Raw genomic sequence first — 17,638 nt, 5'->3', positions numbered from 1 at the left:
AATTCAGATGAAGCTGACATCAGAAGAGAAGTTCCCGCAAACAGCATGGAAAACGAACCTAATGTTATCCTTTGTAAATCAGGTACTTTAATACATGCATATTTTTACGGCATGCCATTGTTTGAAAAAATCGCAGACGACAGGTATTAAGATTCTACGCCATTGATTTATATTGATGTGTCTTTGTAGATGAAACCTTAACAACGGCTTTGTCGATATACATGCATAGTATTGAACAACCGCTTCCATCTGCTGACGAGGTTTTGCTATGTACACATACAACAAACAAGGAAGAGGTGAAATTGTCAATTATTAAATTGATTGAATGATTCCCAAGATAAGTCTATCCAGTACTTGATAGATGACAATTATCAGTGGTAACTAGTTGACACAAATATATTAAGTTATTACTATATTTCGAGTAAACGACTTAAATCAAAACGCTTACTTAAATGGTTAGTGTTGCCAATTTGAATTTTAGTACAAACACATAAATATTGCCCCCATTACTTTTAATTCAGGTTGAAATTTTCTTGAGACGATCAATGAATGAGCAGAAAGGGAAATTGCATTGTCTAGTCAATGCAGACCTCCTTGACTTTGATGTCAGTGAAGCTGCAGGTCACTTTCTGGAGGAGTGCGTACAAGAGAAGAACTATAAGAGAGGTATGTATCTTAAAGAAATAACAATCTAGTTAAATTAATTCAATTTGAAACATTAGGATTTACTGAAACTAACTAAACTAACCGTTGTTGTGTTTACTTTAGACAACGCCTATAGGCTTTTCATTATCTGCCGACGTGACAATGAAAACAGATCTCCTCTAGTGTCTTCACTGCAAAAGTACATTCGAGCTGACATACCTATTGATGAAGTGAAATTGTCACAGTATATACTGTCCAAATTTTCGCTTAAACAGGGCGCGGATCAGACATTTGCATCAAATGTAGACGTTGAAAAGTAAGTATGATTTTTAATTGCAAACAATTTTATTACATTTTAAAATTACACCGAATATTAACACAGTACATGAGGACTCGTAATCAGAGATATATTTTTTTATTAAGCATTGGATCAACTACTGTGGCTTGCATGGTATGTGTTTTGTTAGAATATTTGCGTTGTGATACTTAAAAAAGGTCAAATGCGAGAGCTGTCCTGTCGCAAAGAGCGGGTGTGGGAAAAAGTTTGTTTGTTAAAAGAGTTGATGAAAAATTACGGGCACATGTTGAAACTCAAAAGCATGTCGAGTTCAAAAGAGTCACAGTACCACTTCAAGAGAAGATAGTGGATTTGGACTATGTTACACGAAGTCTTATTAAACATGCAGCTGGACCAGAGATAAAGACTGCTCGATTGTTTCATATTGATATCTCACATGAGGTAAGGCACCCTATCATCTGAAAAAAAAATCATTTTCATTTAACCCGCTGGCGCATTTATCCTCTCGCAGACGCGTAACGATAGGATATGTTTGAGGGCAACTTAAAAAATCAACAAAATTTACTTCTTTTATCTTACACTTTATTTGCTAAAGTTGCCATGTGCGTTTGTATGTAAACCCATCTTAACGCCAAAATGCTTTATTCGTCCATAGTATATATAAATATTTGCTTTTTCCAAATGTCGAAAACGCCCGCAAAATGCTTCAGTTGTAGGCAAATTTATTCTGTCATCCTTTTACTTTATTGCCGTGTTCACGAATGAAACGGAAAGAATGTCATACCTAAACGTCAATTCTTTTTTATCAACTATTGATATAATTATGATATCTGTTTTGTAATCATGACGGAGTATTACCATGCTCTAATTAACATGCACATGCTGAGCGCGTGGTAATGCTGGATATTAACCAGTTTAACCGGCAGTCCATCATCCATCCAGGCATGACTTGTGATTGTTTTCGCCCCGATCTTCGGAGCTTCTTTTGCGTTATTAGGAGCCATATGAAATTACGAAATTAAATTACGTTGACATTAATACTTTTAAGAACATTGTTTCAATATATATGTTTGATGTTTGTAGGTACAAGAGGGAATTGATAATTTGCTGTTCAATCTTTTAATTCTGAACTGCCTCAAAGAAGAATCCGGATTAGTGTGGAGACGCTCAGAATCAGATATCTATCTGATAGAACATATGCCAAAAGAGGCATCTACCGCAAAAGTCAGTCTTAGTTTAATCTTACTTATTCCATAACAATTTTTATATTTGTGACGAGTTGAACACTTTTTTTTGGCACGATCTCTCGCGAAACTGTAGGTTTGGGTGAAAGAGAAATCGCAGAAGGCGGTCAAAACCTCCTTTTTCTGGCTAAATGGCCACAAACGAGTGTCAGGCCGAAAATTATACCTAGGATGCCTTGTTGATAAGCGAGTGCGTTAATAAAATTCTATTTGTTCCTTATTCAAAAAATAACACACAAAACGTATGTTTAGGATATTTCCATGAAAGTTTTATAAATCCGATTAGAGAATATCAAGAGAGTAAAGATACCAAAACAATTAGTACACAGTTTTACGTTTGTTTTTCTATAAATAGCAACACATTCGCAAAAACAGTTGTCTTGGACATAATACTTCTGGAAAGACATTACGATTCTACGAAATTACAGCATTCATAACTAAACGCAACGTCATGGTGGAAATGACGTCGTTCAAATTGTGCCCCAACTCATTGCGCGCTGTCGTTTAACTTTGAAGCAAGAGTGTGCTAAATATCAAATGGTATTTCGAAGTGAAATATCGATTTTATTGCACTGATACACCTATATAAATCACCGAAAAGCATTTGATAACAAGCGCTTAATGATTTTATCGTTTTTTTTTAGAACGACAAGTTGCAATATACTGAAGTGATGTTTCGTATTTTACCCCAAGTAATATGCAGGTCTCCAAATGAATGTCTTAGTGAATGTAAGACTGATAGCGAAATAAAAACAGGTAAATAAACGTTTATGTTGTATTCCAATGACATTTATTTTAATGCAATTATATAATTCATATGTAAAAGGTTTGTCCCTTTAGCAGTAAAAATACAACGACTGGATACGGGACAGGACATACAGTTTTCAATTATTGATGATTATGTGTACATATATACATTAACGGTTGAATGGTTGGTATGAGCCGAAATGTTTTTTCTGCTTGGCTGTTTGGAACGTTATGATATATGAATGTTTACTGTCACGTTGATATAAAATCATTGACATTTGTTATTTACTATTAAGATTAATTCATCGTGATTTTTATAGATTTCGGGGCTTCATATCGAACCACCACTTTCACTTTTGTGGTGCAAATTTGCTTTAAATTGAATGCAAGTTCAACATTTATTTATAATGGTCTTTATCGTTTTACAGTGCAACTGTTCGATGAACAGGAATTTCGAAGTGATGTGTTCCAGAGGCCGTTCCAATACCTTAAACAAATCGACGAAAAAGTAAAAATGGTGGATTTCAATCCCATAAGCACAGTCGGGACACGCCAGGAATGTCTACAAATTTTGCTCAGGTACACCGTACTTTGCTATATTCTGAGTATTGTGGCAGTCATATAAAGCTATTTTTGTCCGGCGCCACCATCGTCGACGTCAGTGCCCTACGCGGAGTGATCTGTTTATGCCCGCTCTGAAACTATAACATGTGAAATCCAATATTTACCAAACGCATTTTTCAGCTAAGTGTATGACAGTTGATTAGTCCACATTAACTCTATCCGCTCTTTGTTTTAGCATTTATTATATATTTCTTTTCCATAGTTTGTGACAATATCATTGGGTTTAAAATCTCGGCAAAACTTTGATCGACAGCTTCACTCTATTATTCCCGTTGGAGTTTTGAGTCTTGATTTGTCAAGTCTTTATCAAATTTATTTTTCACTCGTACTTGATCTTGTATATTTTTCCGAAACTTTATTATGTTTTATTCAGCCTGGTCGAACTACCAACGCTGCAGTAACGACCATTGAGTTGTCGAAATTTGACTGTATTTACTTCGCCCTCTCTTTACTTTTTTTTTTTATCCAGTCTTTACAAAACTAAGTCTCATTGTTGAAGGCATAAAATCTTGACCTTTTTAATTGTCAAAATTTGACCCCATTTCTATTGTCGGCTCTCTAACAAGGATTTATCATCGATGCCTTTCAAACTGTTTTTACAATATGTATTGGCATAAAATCCTGACCTAGATCGATTGCCAGATGCAATGTCCCAAGATATACATGATCATACCTTTTGACAGTTTTATAACTTTAGTTCATTCATTTTGTCCGCCTTCTTACTTCTGTAACTAGCAGTCGATGTTTGCCAAATGTTGTCACACTGTTAATAGCCGTGATATCTGCTGTCAATAAACAACAGCACACTCACAAATTTGGTCAATATTACCTTCTATGCTTCCTTACTCAATTAGGTTTGATCCAGTCTTTGACGAATTTAACAGTTATGTTTATAGACATTTGTCGCATGTTTGCTTAAGATATTTGAAATCAGTTAAGAAACACATTATAATGTTCACTATTTTGCTTTGGTGTTAACAAATTAAAATTTTATCTAGATCAACACAACTGATGTCATCCATTGATACCTATATTTTATTTATGCAATTGTCTTTATATATAATTAAGTTAGATTTCCGTTTCCACAGACACTGTGGAATTCCTAACCCGTCGTGGGCAGAATTGCACCACTTTGTGTGGTTTTTAAACACCCAACTAATTGGCTTTGAGAATAATGCATTTGTGAGTGTTGCAGCGGCGGAAGACCTACCAGGATTTGGTCAATTTGTTTTAAAGTTTCTGATTCAGATGTCGAAGGTAGGTCAATAGTATACATTTCTTTCAAAGCCAGTTTGACCACGGTGCTTCCCCATTTACCGTCTATGTGGGTTAAATTTACCACTCGTACATGATTGTTACGTTTCATTGCAGCCAATTAGTTTAACATTATTATAAATGTTGGTGTAATAATCACAGACATAAGTTTTTGTAAATTTCACAAAAACTTGCTTCAAGCTGTCATTACTTTTTGATTATTTTTCTTAAATATTTGACACCACTGCGACAGCAAATATGTCGCTACAACACATATGTGATTTAGACAATAAGGGATGGCATTAAATCAAGGAAAAAGTTGAAGCCGCTCAAACAATTGTTTTGACATGAGCTGGGTTTTGGGATAATATCTGGATGAAGTGTTACGTTTGTGGAAAAAAATCTTACTTAAACGCAAATATTTACAGGCAGAACAAATATCGTGTTTAAGTTTTTGATAATCCGTGTCAAGGCAGCTAGTCATTACAATTCTGATATACTACTGCATCAAATCAAAATGACTTACTTTTTGCATAGCTTTTTGCATATATATTTACATTTGATTGACAGGATTTTTCGAATCGTTCACTTAATATTGGCGACGAATCGTCAAAAGATGACCAAGGACTTAATTTAGAAACTTATGAATTACGAAGGAAATGGGAAAGCAGGTATGTATATGGACGAAAATCTTTTATGTGTCGTTATTGAACCTACGAAAACATTAACGATGCGCTATAATCACATAAATGTTGAGAGTAATATATGTAACCACCTCTCAACCAACAGATCCGTAGTATGAGTGTTTTCTCTTGACATGTCAAAATGGACACAAGAACCGGTTCTATTCAAACAACAAACTTTTCACCCTTGAGCTAAATACACAATCATAATCGAAAAACACTAATCTACAAATATTATAAATCACAATTTTTATTTCTTTTTCAGTCCGCATCCATACTTGTTTTTCAACAGTGATGGGTTTTCCTTTACTTTTCTTGGATTTAACATTGACCCAGTGAATGGAAATCTTATCGACCAACAAACAGGTATCATCCTTGAGGAAAGAATCATGACAAGGCAATTGTATACTGCCCTCGTTCGAAATCAAGTTGACCTCCGTGAAGACTTCGATGCCTTAACAAGGTAAAATAATATTGCAATGAGTAGTTAGTATTTGTTGTTTAAATTGTATACTCAATCATTTGTTCACTTATATCTAAAAGTTGTTCATATTGATATTTTAAAAAAACACACATGACTAAACGTATCTTTTTGCAATGCATTTCGGAAATAGAACAAAATCATAAGTGTTTATATCAAAGACGGGCTATAAATGTTATTTTCACATAACTATATACAAATCACTAGGAAATAGTTTTTGACCGGTCATGTTTAGTAGCTTGTTAATAGCTTGTTAATAGTCCAGATCGCTGGGGTGTCTTAATTATTTACTATGCCCCCTTTGAATAAGAGGTGGTAGATTGCTTTTTCCGTCGGTTGGTAGACCAAACCAACTAGTTTGCTTGGGCCTAAAGTCCTCAAATTTGGCAGGAAGGTTTATCATGACCATTTAATTTTAAGGTCAGCGTAAATTATTGTCTGAAATATATATGTTCAAGATGTTTGTGAAAGGGGCTTGGTAATAATATTAGTCATTAACTCCTATTTATCATCTAGAACTGGTGAATAACTATACATTCTTTCCTCAAAAATTTAAGGTCATGTTGGTCATAACCTTAAATTACCCAACATGCATTTAATGCAAAATGACAAATAGGCTTCTATTAGTAGATACCTAGATTGTTTACATCATCTCTCGTCCTCTAAAAATGGCTATCCATCCGACAAGGCCCGATCAGCTGATTTGTCATATGACTGTAACCACTCTTGTTTTGGTTCGTTTAACATGCCTTGGTATTGCTAGATTTGGTTACATAATTCGTAAAAGAAAAGTCAACACAATATTCTTATTTTCAATTAATTAAAGTCTTGTTTAGTATGCAAGTAGTCGAGCTAATATACAGTGTTCGAACGCCTTGAAATGTACAAAGATTATCTGCAATCGTCATTAAATGTCAACTCCTTGCTAAAATAATGTTAGTAACAAAAATAATTTTACTTTCAAATAAAAACATACGTTCGTGTTACAATTCATTAAGGTAACGCATATGTCACGGTATGCAGTCTTTTTTTCTTATTAGCATGATATTTCTCGTCAGTTATTGGTTTCATTTTATTGCGTTTTATTTATGTTTGAAGTAATGATTTTGCTATAAAAATCAATAACACATGAACATAATTATAACTCACTGCTACAGTTTCTGCTGTGCATAACGATCCGATGAAAGAATATTCAATCCCTTCGGATAAACATAAAAAAGACACTTCTTGCAACGGATATTCCTTAAAAAAATATGTTTGACCACGATTTGGACAATTTTAAATATCAGTATATAAACATGTATGTCTGGTGACCAAAGCATCACTTTAATCTTCAGGGAAAGGAAAATCGAGAAACTTATAAATGTCATGGGAGGTAAAAGAAAAACAGATCCCGATCCAACCTACGAGCTTACCACGGACAATGTGAAGAAGATTCTAGCAATCTTCATGCGATTCAAGTAAGTAAATGGTTCTAATGTACTTTTTGATGAAAGTTATTGCAAAATAATTGTATCAATAATCCATAAGGAAGTTAAGAGAAATGCCTCCCCCGAAAGCTACCGTAATCTAGTTAATTGTCAGAAGATTAGAAAAATCCATAGCGAAACAGGATGACCAATAAGAGACAAGTAAGACAATAAATAAAGTTTATATATTTATTTACAACACCTTTATAACAGTTGTGGCAAACGCTTGGAAAAAGAAAACCAAGCAAATCAGAGTTAATTTGAGAGGCTTTAGCCATTTTCATTTAGTCTGATGATGATTTAATTATTCATAAATTGGTTAAAAAAGAAATACATACTTTGCTACGATGCAAACTTTTCTTAAAGTTTATTCTGGAAGTATTTTTCTTGACTTACAACGGGCTAGTGCAATTTACACTGTGACAAAAAGTATTCTTTATAGGTGTGACATACCTGTGATAGTGATGGGAGAAACAGGATGCGGAAAAACTCGGCTCATCAAGTTCATGTGCTCTCTTCAAGTTCCAGACGATCTAGAACTTCAAAATACAGTTGTAATGAAGGTTTGTTGGTTACTGTCACGTCTACTTCAAAATACATAGAAGCTTAGTAAGCATTTTAGTTTGCAAACATATATGCAATCCTAGTTTGCAGGCGTGATTTCGATAACGTTTTAGCCACGACAATTAGCCCACATACACATTGCAAAGAAACTCGTGTGTTTATATATGTAGGAAATGTGCTTAAACCCGATAAACCGTTTCGTTTTTAGAAAATAATTAATAGTTATTGTTTCATGAATAAAACATTACTTTATACTCTACACTGTTCAGGTGCATGGGGGTACAACGCATGCGGATATTGCAAATAAAGTAGAAAAGGCAGACCAACTAGCGAGGAAAAATGCTAAACAGGATCATACTATTGACACCGTGTTATTTTTCGACGAGGCAAACACCACTGAAGCAATTGGACTTTTAAAGGAGATTATGTGTGACAGGTCTTTACATGGCAAACGTCTAGATCTTTCTCCAAATCTGAAAATTGTGGCTGCATGCAACCCGTACAGAAGGTGTGCACGTGTTTTTTTTTCAAAATAAAAATGCATCTTACATTTGCGTACAACATTTCATAAATGTGTTCCACATACTAATTTCAAATATTTCAAATAAAAGCCATACTCCAATATTGAGCTTACGTCAGATTTGATGAGTCGAGCCATTGCTTTGACTGCCACAAGCACATCTCTGTATTTTAGTTACCATTGAATAACTTTAAAATAGTTATTGTTTGAAATGTATTCATGACAGTAAGTTTTACCAAACAACCCCTCCTCCCCCACCCCGATCTTTATAAAAGTGGCTTAGCGTCTGATTGATTCATACCAGATTTCATCTTGATAATTGGGTTAAATTAGTTCATTTAGTATTAACTTAACCGAGAACCTAAACGATTTCAATGCATGTTACATGAATTATACAAGGATGAAATTGATCGGTCAAAGTATTATTGAGAGTATCATTAATTTTAATTTCTGTTTTGTATCATCGAAGTGTAAAATTGAATAATTATAATCCAATTATCCCGTTTCGAGTCGGTAACCCCAACATTTATTGATGCATGTTCAATCTGCATTTCATGAACTTAGAAAGTTCAATTTATGTTTTTTTCCGCCATCACATCAACGACATTACAAATTATACAGATACAGAAAAAAGTATCCACGAAAACAATATGCAGCTTTAATAGCGTAATTTAAAAAAATAACATTTATGTTAACCTGACTTATCGCGTTTAAGGCATTCGGACAAAATGATCGAAAAACTAGAGCATGCTGGACTTGGCTATCACGTTCAGGCTGGAGAAACAGCAGATACTTTCGGACAAATTCCCTTGCGCCGACTGGTAAGATCTACTATAATTGTGCATTCCTTTTTGTAGGATCAAAACTTAGTTTAGGTTTAAGTTAACGTAATTACTTGCAAGCTATTAAGTAATTTTAGAATGAACACTTAATGAATGCGCGCATGCCTTCGCATGTCCTGCCAGAAACGACCAGCACAAATCCCGATGAATACAAGAAACATATGTACATATATAAGTGATGCTGAATAAATAGGACATATAAATACAGTAATTTATTGCAAACTAATCGAAACGTGTGTATAGTCTTACCGAAATCAATTTGTTTCGTTGAATGTTTCAAATACGATAACTTTCAGGTATACAGGGTGCACCCTCTCCCACAGAGTCTTCGACCCTTAGTGTGGGATTTTGGACAGCTGACAATAGAAGTTGAGGAACTCTATATTAACCAGATGGTCAAACGTTACGTGAGTCCTTATATGAATTATATAAACAGATATATTCGATTACGCATCTATCTGTTCATATTCATGTACTGTGGTCAGGTTTTTTATGTTAAAGCCCAATCATAAAACGTCATACATTGACATTTCAACTTGCATATTTAAAGATGCACTCTAACTCCCTAATAAGATGTACCACAATAATACAATTGTTTTAATATACCAAAAAGGAGTATACATATTGAAAACAATGTTTCTTATGAAGGATACCGAGTTTAATTCGAAAGAAAGGTGCAGAAACCTTATGAAACGATAAAAGATCACAGTAAATATTTAAGCACTCACCAATCATTGAATATTTTTGCGTTTTTACCGTTTTCAAGTTTATCTCCGATGGTCGGTGAAATAGACGTTCAATAAAAGTATGACGAACAACAATCTAAAATTTATATAAAACAATATGCATTTTGGTACGGATTGAATTATTTTAGCCTAAGAAAGTGATTATTTATTTGATTAGAGAATTAGCAATCTAGTAGTGTGATCTTAATGCAACATCAGTATTTGTGATAAATAATGGTGTAAGTAATTAAAAAATAACATTTACCTTGTTATTTTTGCAATGCTGGAGGTGCATAATATAAAAGCAGCAATCCAATTATAAATCGCCATGTGCTGAAATAAGCCATATGTTATAACTTTCTTAAAAAAAATGTTTTCTACTAAAACGGTGAATAATATTCGGACGATATTTTATGTTATTTAAACTGAATTGATCACTTACGTGACCATTCAAATAAATATAATTGATGTATGTGTTCATGACATCAAATTTATTTGAACGACGTCACAAATCAATTCCTTAGACTGAACTTCTAAAAGGGAGTGATGCTCAAAACCATGTTACTTCCAGCACCGTTGATTTTTCAATTCATACTCAGAAAGTGTTGACCTATAAAAAACTGCAATAAAATGATTGTCTCACATCTAAAACATAACGGTATAAGGTCCCTTCACTTATAATTGTTGTATAAATGTTATATCATTTTTCTTATGATAGAAATGAGGAATATTTGGTACGCATGTAGAAGGGCTGTTATACCCTCTGAAGCTCAGGGTACACCTATATTTCTAATGCGCTATTTGATTATATATTTCAGATCAAAGACGGGCAATTGCCATCGATATTCAACCTGACAAATGTGTTGAGCAAGATTTTGACCGAGTCACAGTTGTATATGCGTAAACAGGCAGTGAGTTAATACTTAAGTAATAATGTTAAGTTATATATAAAGGCAACTAATCCTATGTAAAACGGTAAATAAGCTATAAATAGACTGTTAGAAATAATGACATGATGCATCAATAGTAAAAATCTTAAAAATCATTACTCGTGTTCTAGTAATTGTATTAAATCTCAGTAAGATAACAATCCTACTTTTTTGTATTCATCAATGTTTTTCAATTCATTATATATATATAATACAGTTTTATTTCATGTTGACTGACTTATCTCATGTTGCATTTAAAAAAATATTCAGCATATATTCCGCAAGACCTTCAAAGTACCTCGACCTTTACCATTGTTAGCAGTTTGGTAGAAAACTTGACATTTGCGCATTACGTACTACAAACATTGAAGTCAATGCATGTTAGTGCTTAATAGTTATAATAATTATATATGTATACTTGAAATGGGCTCAGAAAACGGCAACCATCTTAGTTGTTTCTTGTCTAAACGAAATCACACAGTTGCCTTGTGACTAGACTACAGAAGCCAGTGTCATTAACGATTTAAGTTGTAAGGTGAACCTATCGTGGTGGTATATGTTCGTTATATTTTTTGTGAAGTTACGACCAATACATAGACGCTTGTTTGAAACAGAACTGTCACTTTCATGCAGATATTACATTGTTTTAGTAACGACTAAGATCATTTATCTAAACAGGGCCAAGTAACTGATTTGCTTACAACGACATATCACAAATTAAATATGTATCGCAAATAAAACAGAAAGTATGCACTACAAAGTACATAACATAAGGACAAACTAGTTTTTCTATAACAAATTAAGATATCATCAGTTATTAAATATACATGTACACTACATAAAACGATTGACGTAATGAAGGTGTTATAAAGAGTCATGACTAGTATTTTTTAAATTAAATACCACCTTTACATTCCAATCCCGATCATGGAGCCAAGACTGCATACAAATAAAAATAAAATAAAATCATATGTCAAATGAAGTGAAATAGTTGATTCAGTATTTCTCTTAGTTGTATATATGAGGAATTTCTCATGAAAGTCTTAAACTAATTTCCAATGGGGTGCTTACATAATAATTAATATGAAAAGCCCCTGTGACCCCATCAAGGAAGTTAAATATTGATATTTAAACCTTGTAAAAACGTCTATCAGTAATCTAAACCTTGACACACTATTACATACATGCATTGGATATATGTTTACTCCTTTTTAAAAGCTTAATACTAGTTTTATTTCATCCCTAATCCTGGTAGAGAGCACCATTTATGTATGAAGTTGTGATAAAATGTATTTTCTTACCTCATTAGTTTAATTTAATGTTGATGTATTGAACATTACTGGCCATTCTTCATTTTGTATGGATACATGCGTAAAATGTATGCATTAATTTTTAAAAGAATGTTCTTTGGGAGTGCTGAAATTATTTAGATTGTTATTTGAATTTCGGTGTTAAAACATGCCATTTCATCCTGTAGGATTCAATTCATATGTATAATTAGAATACTTTCTTTATAGTTTCTGTATCTATGTCACAATATTTAAATATAGTTTTTGAAGACTGAAAACTGCGAAGAGTGGTGTCTATTTTTGTTTTATAAGTTTGCAATTAAATGGATTTCCACCTTTGTCGTCATGCTAATTTGGAAATTGTCGCCATTATTTTCAGACTATGATTTCAAAATATCCATGTGCTGTAATGAATAAAGGAACTGATTTGTCTGTCTGTCTGTTTACATTAGTAATTTATCAGTTTATTTATCTGCTGCTGTTTGGTTCTTGATCTTAGTTTCGCTTTTAATGATGCTGATAAAGAAGTAAGAAGTGTTATATACTTTTTGAAATATCGTAATGTTATATGAAAGCTGTAGCAGGTAGTGCTTCTATGTTGTTAAGTATGTTCAAATTACTATACACCTTTCTTATACCATTATTTATAATATGAGGAGCGACCATTATGCTTTAGTAATTTGTTATTCCATATATATAATCGTTTAGCTTATATTTTTATTACTATTGTTTTCAATATGATTAACTTATTCTTTTTTGTCGGTCTAAGTTGGATTAAAAATACTTTACTTAATATTTTTTATTATTTGTGCATAAATATTAATATCGTTTCATCCTTATATATTTTAATGAGCACTTATAATGTTTATATCAGTGAATTAAAGTTCTTTATATTTATAGGTTTTATATGATATTTTCATTTCCATCTTATCTGGTTTATTTTCCCATAAACACATTTGGACACGTGGTTTTCCTACTTTTAAATAAATTTTCTTCTTAACTTTAAAGCCTAGTGGTTTAAATAGGCGGTAATGCCATTGTACAATAAGAAACAGGAGTTATAAAAAAGAAACAGCATTAAATTCTAATTCATTGTATCAAGGTTTGACTAAGTTTATTTATTTGACAACAATTTGTCTATATAAAAGGTTTATTAGAGTTGACTTTCTTCAGTATATAATTTGCAGTAGAGACTTCAGACACATCATTGTCAACTTCATGGCCTACTGCGAGTTTCCATTGTAAAAAATAAACATACTGTATTGTAAGAACGTTATCTTTCTTGAGAAGACGTTTAGTTTCATCTAAGAATTCAGTTTCTCCTATATGGAGTAGTTTAGTATTGTCATCAAGTCATCTGTTACAACATATCAACAAGGCCCTGTCTGCTAGTGTATCATCATTTTTTGTGGGAAAATGTATTGTACTATAATCCGCATATAGCAGTAATTTAAAGTCTTTACTGATGTCGTTAGGAATATCAAGAACAAAGGACACCTCAGTTTTATAGGACTTTTTTGTATGTGTTCATATGCGTCAGTCTCCCGCATCATATTGAAAGCAGTTTGTCTCGTTATTTAACTTCTATATATGTGTGGAAAATAATATAAATCAGTGTGTTTAATTTTAAATTTTAAGGATGAATGCAGCTTTGTTTCCCTACGAGACTTGGAAAGGGTTTTGTTTGTCATGTCATGGTTTTACTCGAAAGGCAGTGAGTTTTTGTTTCCATCTATAAATGACCCGATCGACACACTTAGCGAAAATGAAAATGCTGATGAAAACATGGTATGCTAATATTATACATATATTTTTATATATTTCCAATATTCACAAAAAAGGGCAACATCATTAAGCTGTTTCGAGTTATACAAGTTTATTAATATGCGCAAATTACAGGTCTAATGCTCAGTTTAGTAAGGAAATTGATATTAACCCATCGTTTTCACGGTTAGTCATTTATTTATACATTTCTTTTCTGTACACGAAGTATATTTACATATTTGTGTAAACAATTCACATTTCCAGGCCTACCAATATTCTATAGAAGTTGAATATATTTTATGAGACAATAACATAATTATAATTCATTTCATTTCCACTATAGTTCCGTTATTGATTCAGTATGCCATCTTAGCTTAATATATCTTATGTAAACTTCACAGTTAAAATAATAAAAAAAGTTATTTAATTTAATCTTCTCAGTTTAGATGAATACTATCACAAGTTTTTTTTTTTAAATAAAATGTTTAAAAAAACATAAATAAATTGGTATGTTCTAATTAATAATGAATTAATTTGCTTTCTTTAACAGGAACCTACCCCTCTTACGAGGTCCTTGATTCTGGCACTTGGTATGTGTTATCACGCTTGCTTGAAATCCCGACAGAAATATCGAGAAACTGTTCAGCAACATTTTAGTGCACCATTTAGTTTGAGAGAAAACGACGGAGCTGAACAGATTCGCCAAGAAATTGAGTGGTTGGTATTTTAAAATGGAGTACAAGGAGGACCCAAAAAGATGGACATGCTCTTATAGTATTTAGTGGGAATGAAGGTTGAGATAATTTATTTAAGTAAATGCAGTTAAATGAAAAATGCCTTTACTTTGTTTGTTATTTTGATGATTTGTTTTAACGGTTATAATGGTATAAGACGTTTTTGTATATAAATGTTTAATAAAAAAAAATACTAATTAATTTAGTTCAAAACAAACTCTTGCTTTTTATACATTAAATCATTATTAGTATAAAGTTATTATAGAAAACGTATTTGAACCAACAGTTCTGAAAATAATTTAGTAAGTAACAAGTATGTAATTAAAATGCATGACGTTCAAATAAGTAAAAAGCAACAACTATAAGTTGTTTTTTAATAAAAAAAATCTCAATACTACTAGCGAATTTCGCGTTACTAGTTACATGTTCGTTTTATGTTGAAGTATGATGTTTTCATCTTAAAACAATCAGCAACTCTACTGCAATCAATACTAACCTCATTCTTTATTTCATCAAAGACAATATTTCCAAAATAATGATTTTTTAATGGGAACCTTTGATATGATTACAGTTGTCAAAATTTGGTTTTGAACAACTTGAACCTTGCAAAGAACATCGCCCGCAACACTGCCCTGAAAGAAAATGTCTTTATGATGGTTATCTGTATTGAGCTGAGGATTCCACTCTATCTCGTTGGCAAACCGGGAAGTTCAAAATCGCTTGCAAAGACGATAGTAGCCGATGCAATGCAAGGGAACAGTGCTCATCACAATCTCTTCAAGAACCTCAAACAGGTATGACTTATAAAGTTCACTTTTGGGATGCAATTCACAAGGAATGCACACAATACAATTACTTCGTTATTGTGGTACCGTGTTTTCATTTTTAATCAAGCATGGACTCTTGTTCTGGATACATAGATAAATTAATTTTAAATTGTGCATCTTGTAACTTGGCAAAGGTCTTCAAAGTAATCTCTGGGGTCTGTTGCATCTTTCCTTGTCCGGAGCATAACTTGAAAACCAATGGATTGAATTTAATCATTTTTACCAATGATAGAACAAAATAAGACGAGGTACATTGTGCAGGAGCTTCTATTTAACATTTTACCTGAATAGTCATAGCCCTATGTTACTTTTTCATGTCCGGCGCATCACTTGAACACTTCCAGATGGAATCTAATAAAACTTCTGCAGTGGTAAATCACAATAAGAGGAAGTGCAGTATACATGAACCATAACATATTTTATGCAAAGTACAGAGTAATTTCCCAGTTTGTCTTTTTGTCGTTTAACTTTTGTCTAGATAATGACTTAAAAACTACATGTACTTGATAACAATTATTTAAACCTCATACGATGATTAAACACAAAGAGGGGAAGTGTAGTTAAAAAGAAACATAATTCCATTTTAGCAAATTGGAGAGGTAGGTTTTTATGCTGGATTCGGGCGTATTTAGCGTGTCCAGTGATAGCTCTAGCGTATAGACGAATTTCAGTCCTGTTATTTAAGGAATGATTTGCGGGGTTGATGTCATGATCGGGGTATGAACGCAATTGGGTGGTCAAAGTGTGTGGAGTATATTTACACCAATAGTTCCTTATTTTATTCAAGAATTGTTAAAAAAATACTTTATTTCATTTAAGAAAATCATTCATTAGTCCTGTCTAAACCATTCTGTAAATAGAACGACCCGACTGTTACCGGAAACATTTTTTCAAATGACGTCACAATAACGCGGGAAAAGATCAACCACTTGAAATCACTTTTAAACGTAAAATTTAAACTCTAATGGCAACAATACATTTAAAATATAACAAATTGACACTTTCTAAAATGTTGATTTATATTCTACGGGACCTGCTGACACAATACAAACAATAACAAGATCAATAGTTTTCATGTATATTGTTATGCGATGAATTGCGATCCGAACATATCCGAAGCTGTTGCGTTCATCGATTGATGAACGCAATTGCTCAAAGGCAGTTCTTTTAAAGAATGGAAGTTGAGGTGTAAATATTGTCAATTGAATGGTAAAATGACAATCTACATCGTTTTAATTTCAATGCATTTAATAATCAGTCCATGTTATCAAACTTGGCAACGCGTCTACTATTTCATGATAACAAATATGATTTCTTTTTGCTTATAAAAAAAATCAAACATATATTTAACTTTTAATACAGACGCAGATGGTGTCTTTTCAATGTAGTCCACTAGCAACACCAGATGGCATTGTTGCTACGTTCAGACAATGTTCCCAGTTTCAAAAAGACAGAAACTTGTCAGCCTTTGTATCAACTGTTGTTCTTGACGCGGTAGGACTTGCTGAAAATAGTCCACGAATGCCACTCAAGGTAAGTGTTGTACTCCTTACGTGTTGAAAATCAAATTTGGTTGATACAAATTTAGGGTTTGCTAAAAAACAACTGTATACAAAACCTCATTTTTCAAAACCTACATGTGTGGAATTTAATAAAAATAATTTTGTCGTTTCTTAGTATTATAACGATCCTTAAAATAAGGTTGATTAAAATCAAAGTTTTGACAATTTGTATTCATGTCTTAAGTATTTTGATGTTTAGATTTGAACAGGTTTTATTGATTTGATAAAACGAAATAGGCTGTGATACTGATAAACAATAGTCTTTTACTAAATGGCAATGTTAATGAAATGCAGACATTACATCCACTTCTGGAAGATGGTTGTCAAGGGGATGAAATTCCTGAGGCCTATATGAAGGTAAATGTATTTATTGATTCGCCAAATTGTTTTTTTTTCAAAGAATGCACAACGTCAAAATATCTTTTGAAGCGAGAAAA

General features: G+C 32.7%; 1 protein-coding gene across 2 annotated transcripts in view; it reads left to right on the top strand.

The window, feature by feature from the left end:
* Positions 1-17,638, top strand: part of LOC128206749 (E3 ubiquitin-protein ligase rnf213-alpha-like) — a 91,373-nt gene that overhangs the window by 26,616 nt on the left and 47,119 nt on the right. For both annotated transcript variants that reach the window (XM_052909419.1, XM_052909420.1), the window contains 22 exons: positions 8-82; positions 190-296; positions 522-666; positions 769-961; positions 1,141-1,384; positions 2,027-2,167; positions 2,832-2,943; positions 3,363-3,513; positions 4,647-4,815; positions 5,383-5,483; positions 5,761-5,958; positions 7,314-7,436; positions 7,888-8,008; positions 8,279-8,517; positions 9,245-9,350; positions 9,668-9,778; positions 10,915-11,007; positions 13,953-14,102; positions 14,629-14,795; positions 15,384-15,606; positions 17,002-17,172; positions 17,496-17,558. In XM_052909419.1, coding sequence (XP_052765379.1) covers positions 8-82; positions 190-296; positions 522-666; positions 769-961; positions 1,141-1,384; positions 2,027-2,167; positions 2,832-2,943; positions 3,363-3,513; positions 4,647-4,815; positions 5,383-5,483; positions 5,761-5,958; positions 7,314-7,436; positions 7,888-8,008; positions 8,279-8,517; positions 9,245-9,350; positions 9,668-9,778; positions 10,915-11,007; positions 13,953-14,102; positions 14,629-14,795; positions 15,384-15,606; positions 17,002-17,172; positions 17,496-17,558 — 3,203 coding nt within the window. The remainder of the gene's footprint in view (positions 1-7; positions 83-189; positions 297-521; positions 667-768; positions 962-1,140; positions 1,385-2,026; positions 2,168-2,831; positions 2,944-3,362; positions 3,514-4,646; positions 4,816-5,382; positions 5,484-5,760; positions 5,959-7,313; positions 7,437-7,887; positions 8,009-8,278; positions 8,518-9,244; positions 9,351-9,667; positions 9,779-10,914; positions 11,008-13,952; positions 14,103-14,628; positions 14,796-15,383; positions 15,607-17,001; positions 17,173-17,495; positions 17,559-17,638) is intronic.

This window comes from Mya arenaria, chromosome 10, assembly GCF_026914265.1.
Source record: "Mya arenaria isolate MELC-2E11 chromosome 10, ASM2691426v1".
Classification (NCBI taxonomy): Eukaryota; Metazoa; Mollusca; class Bivalvia; order Myida; family Myidae; genus Mya; species Mya arenaria.
Note: the sequence above shows the minus strand (reverse complement) of the source record. Positions and strands in the feature narration are given on the sequence as shown.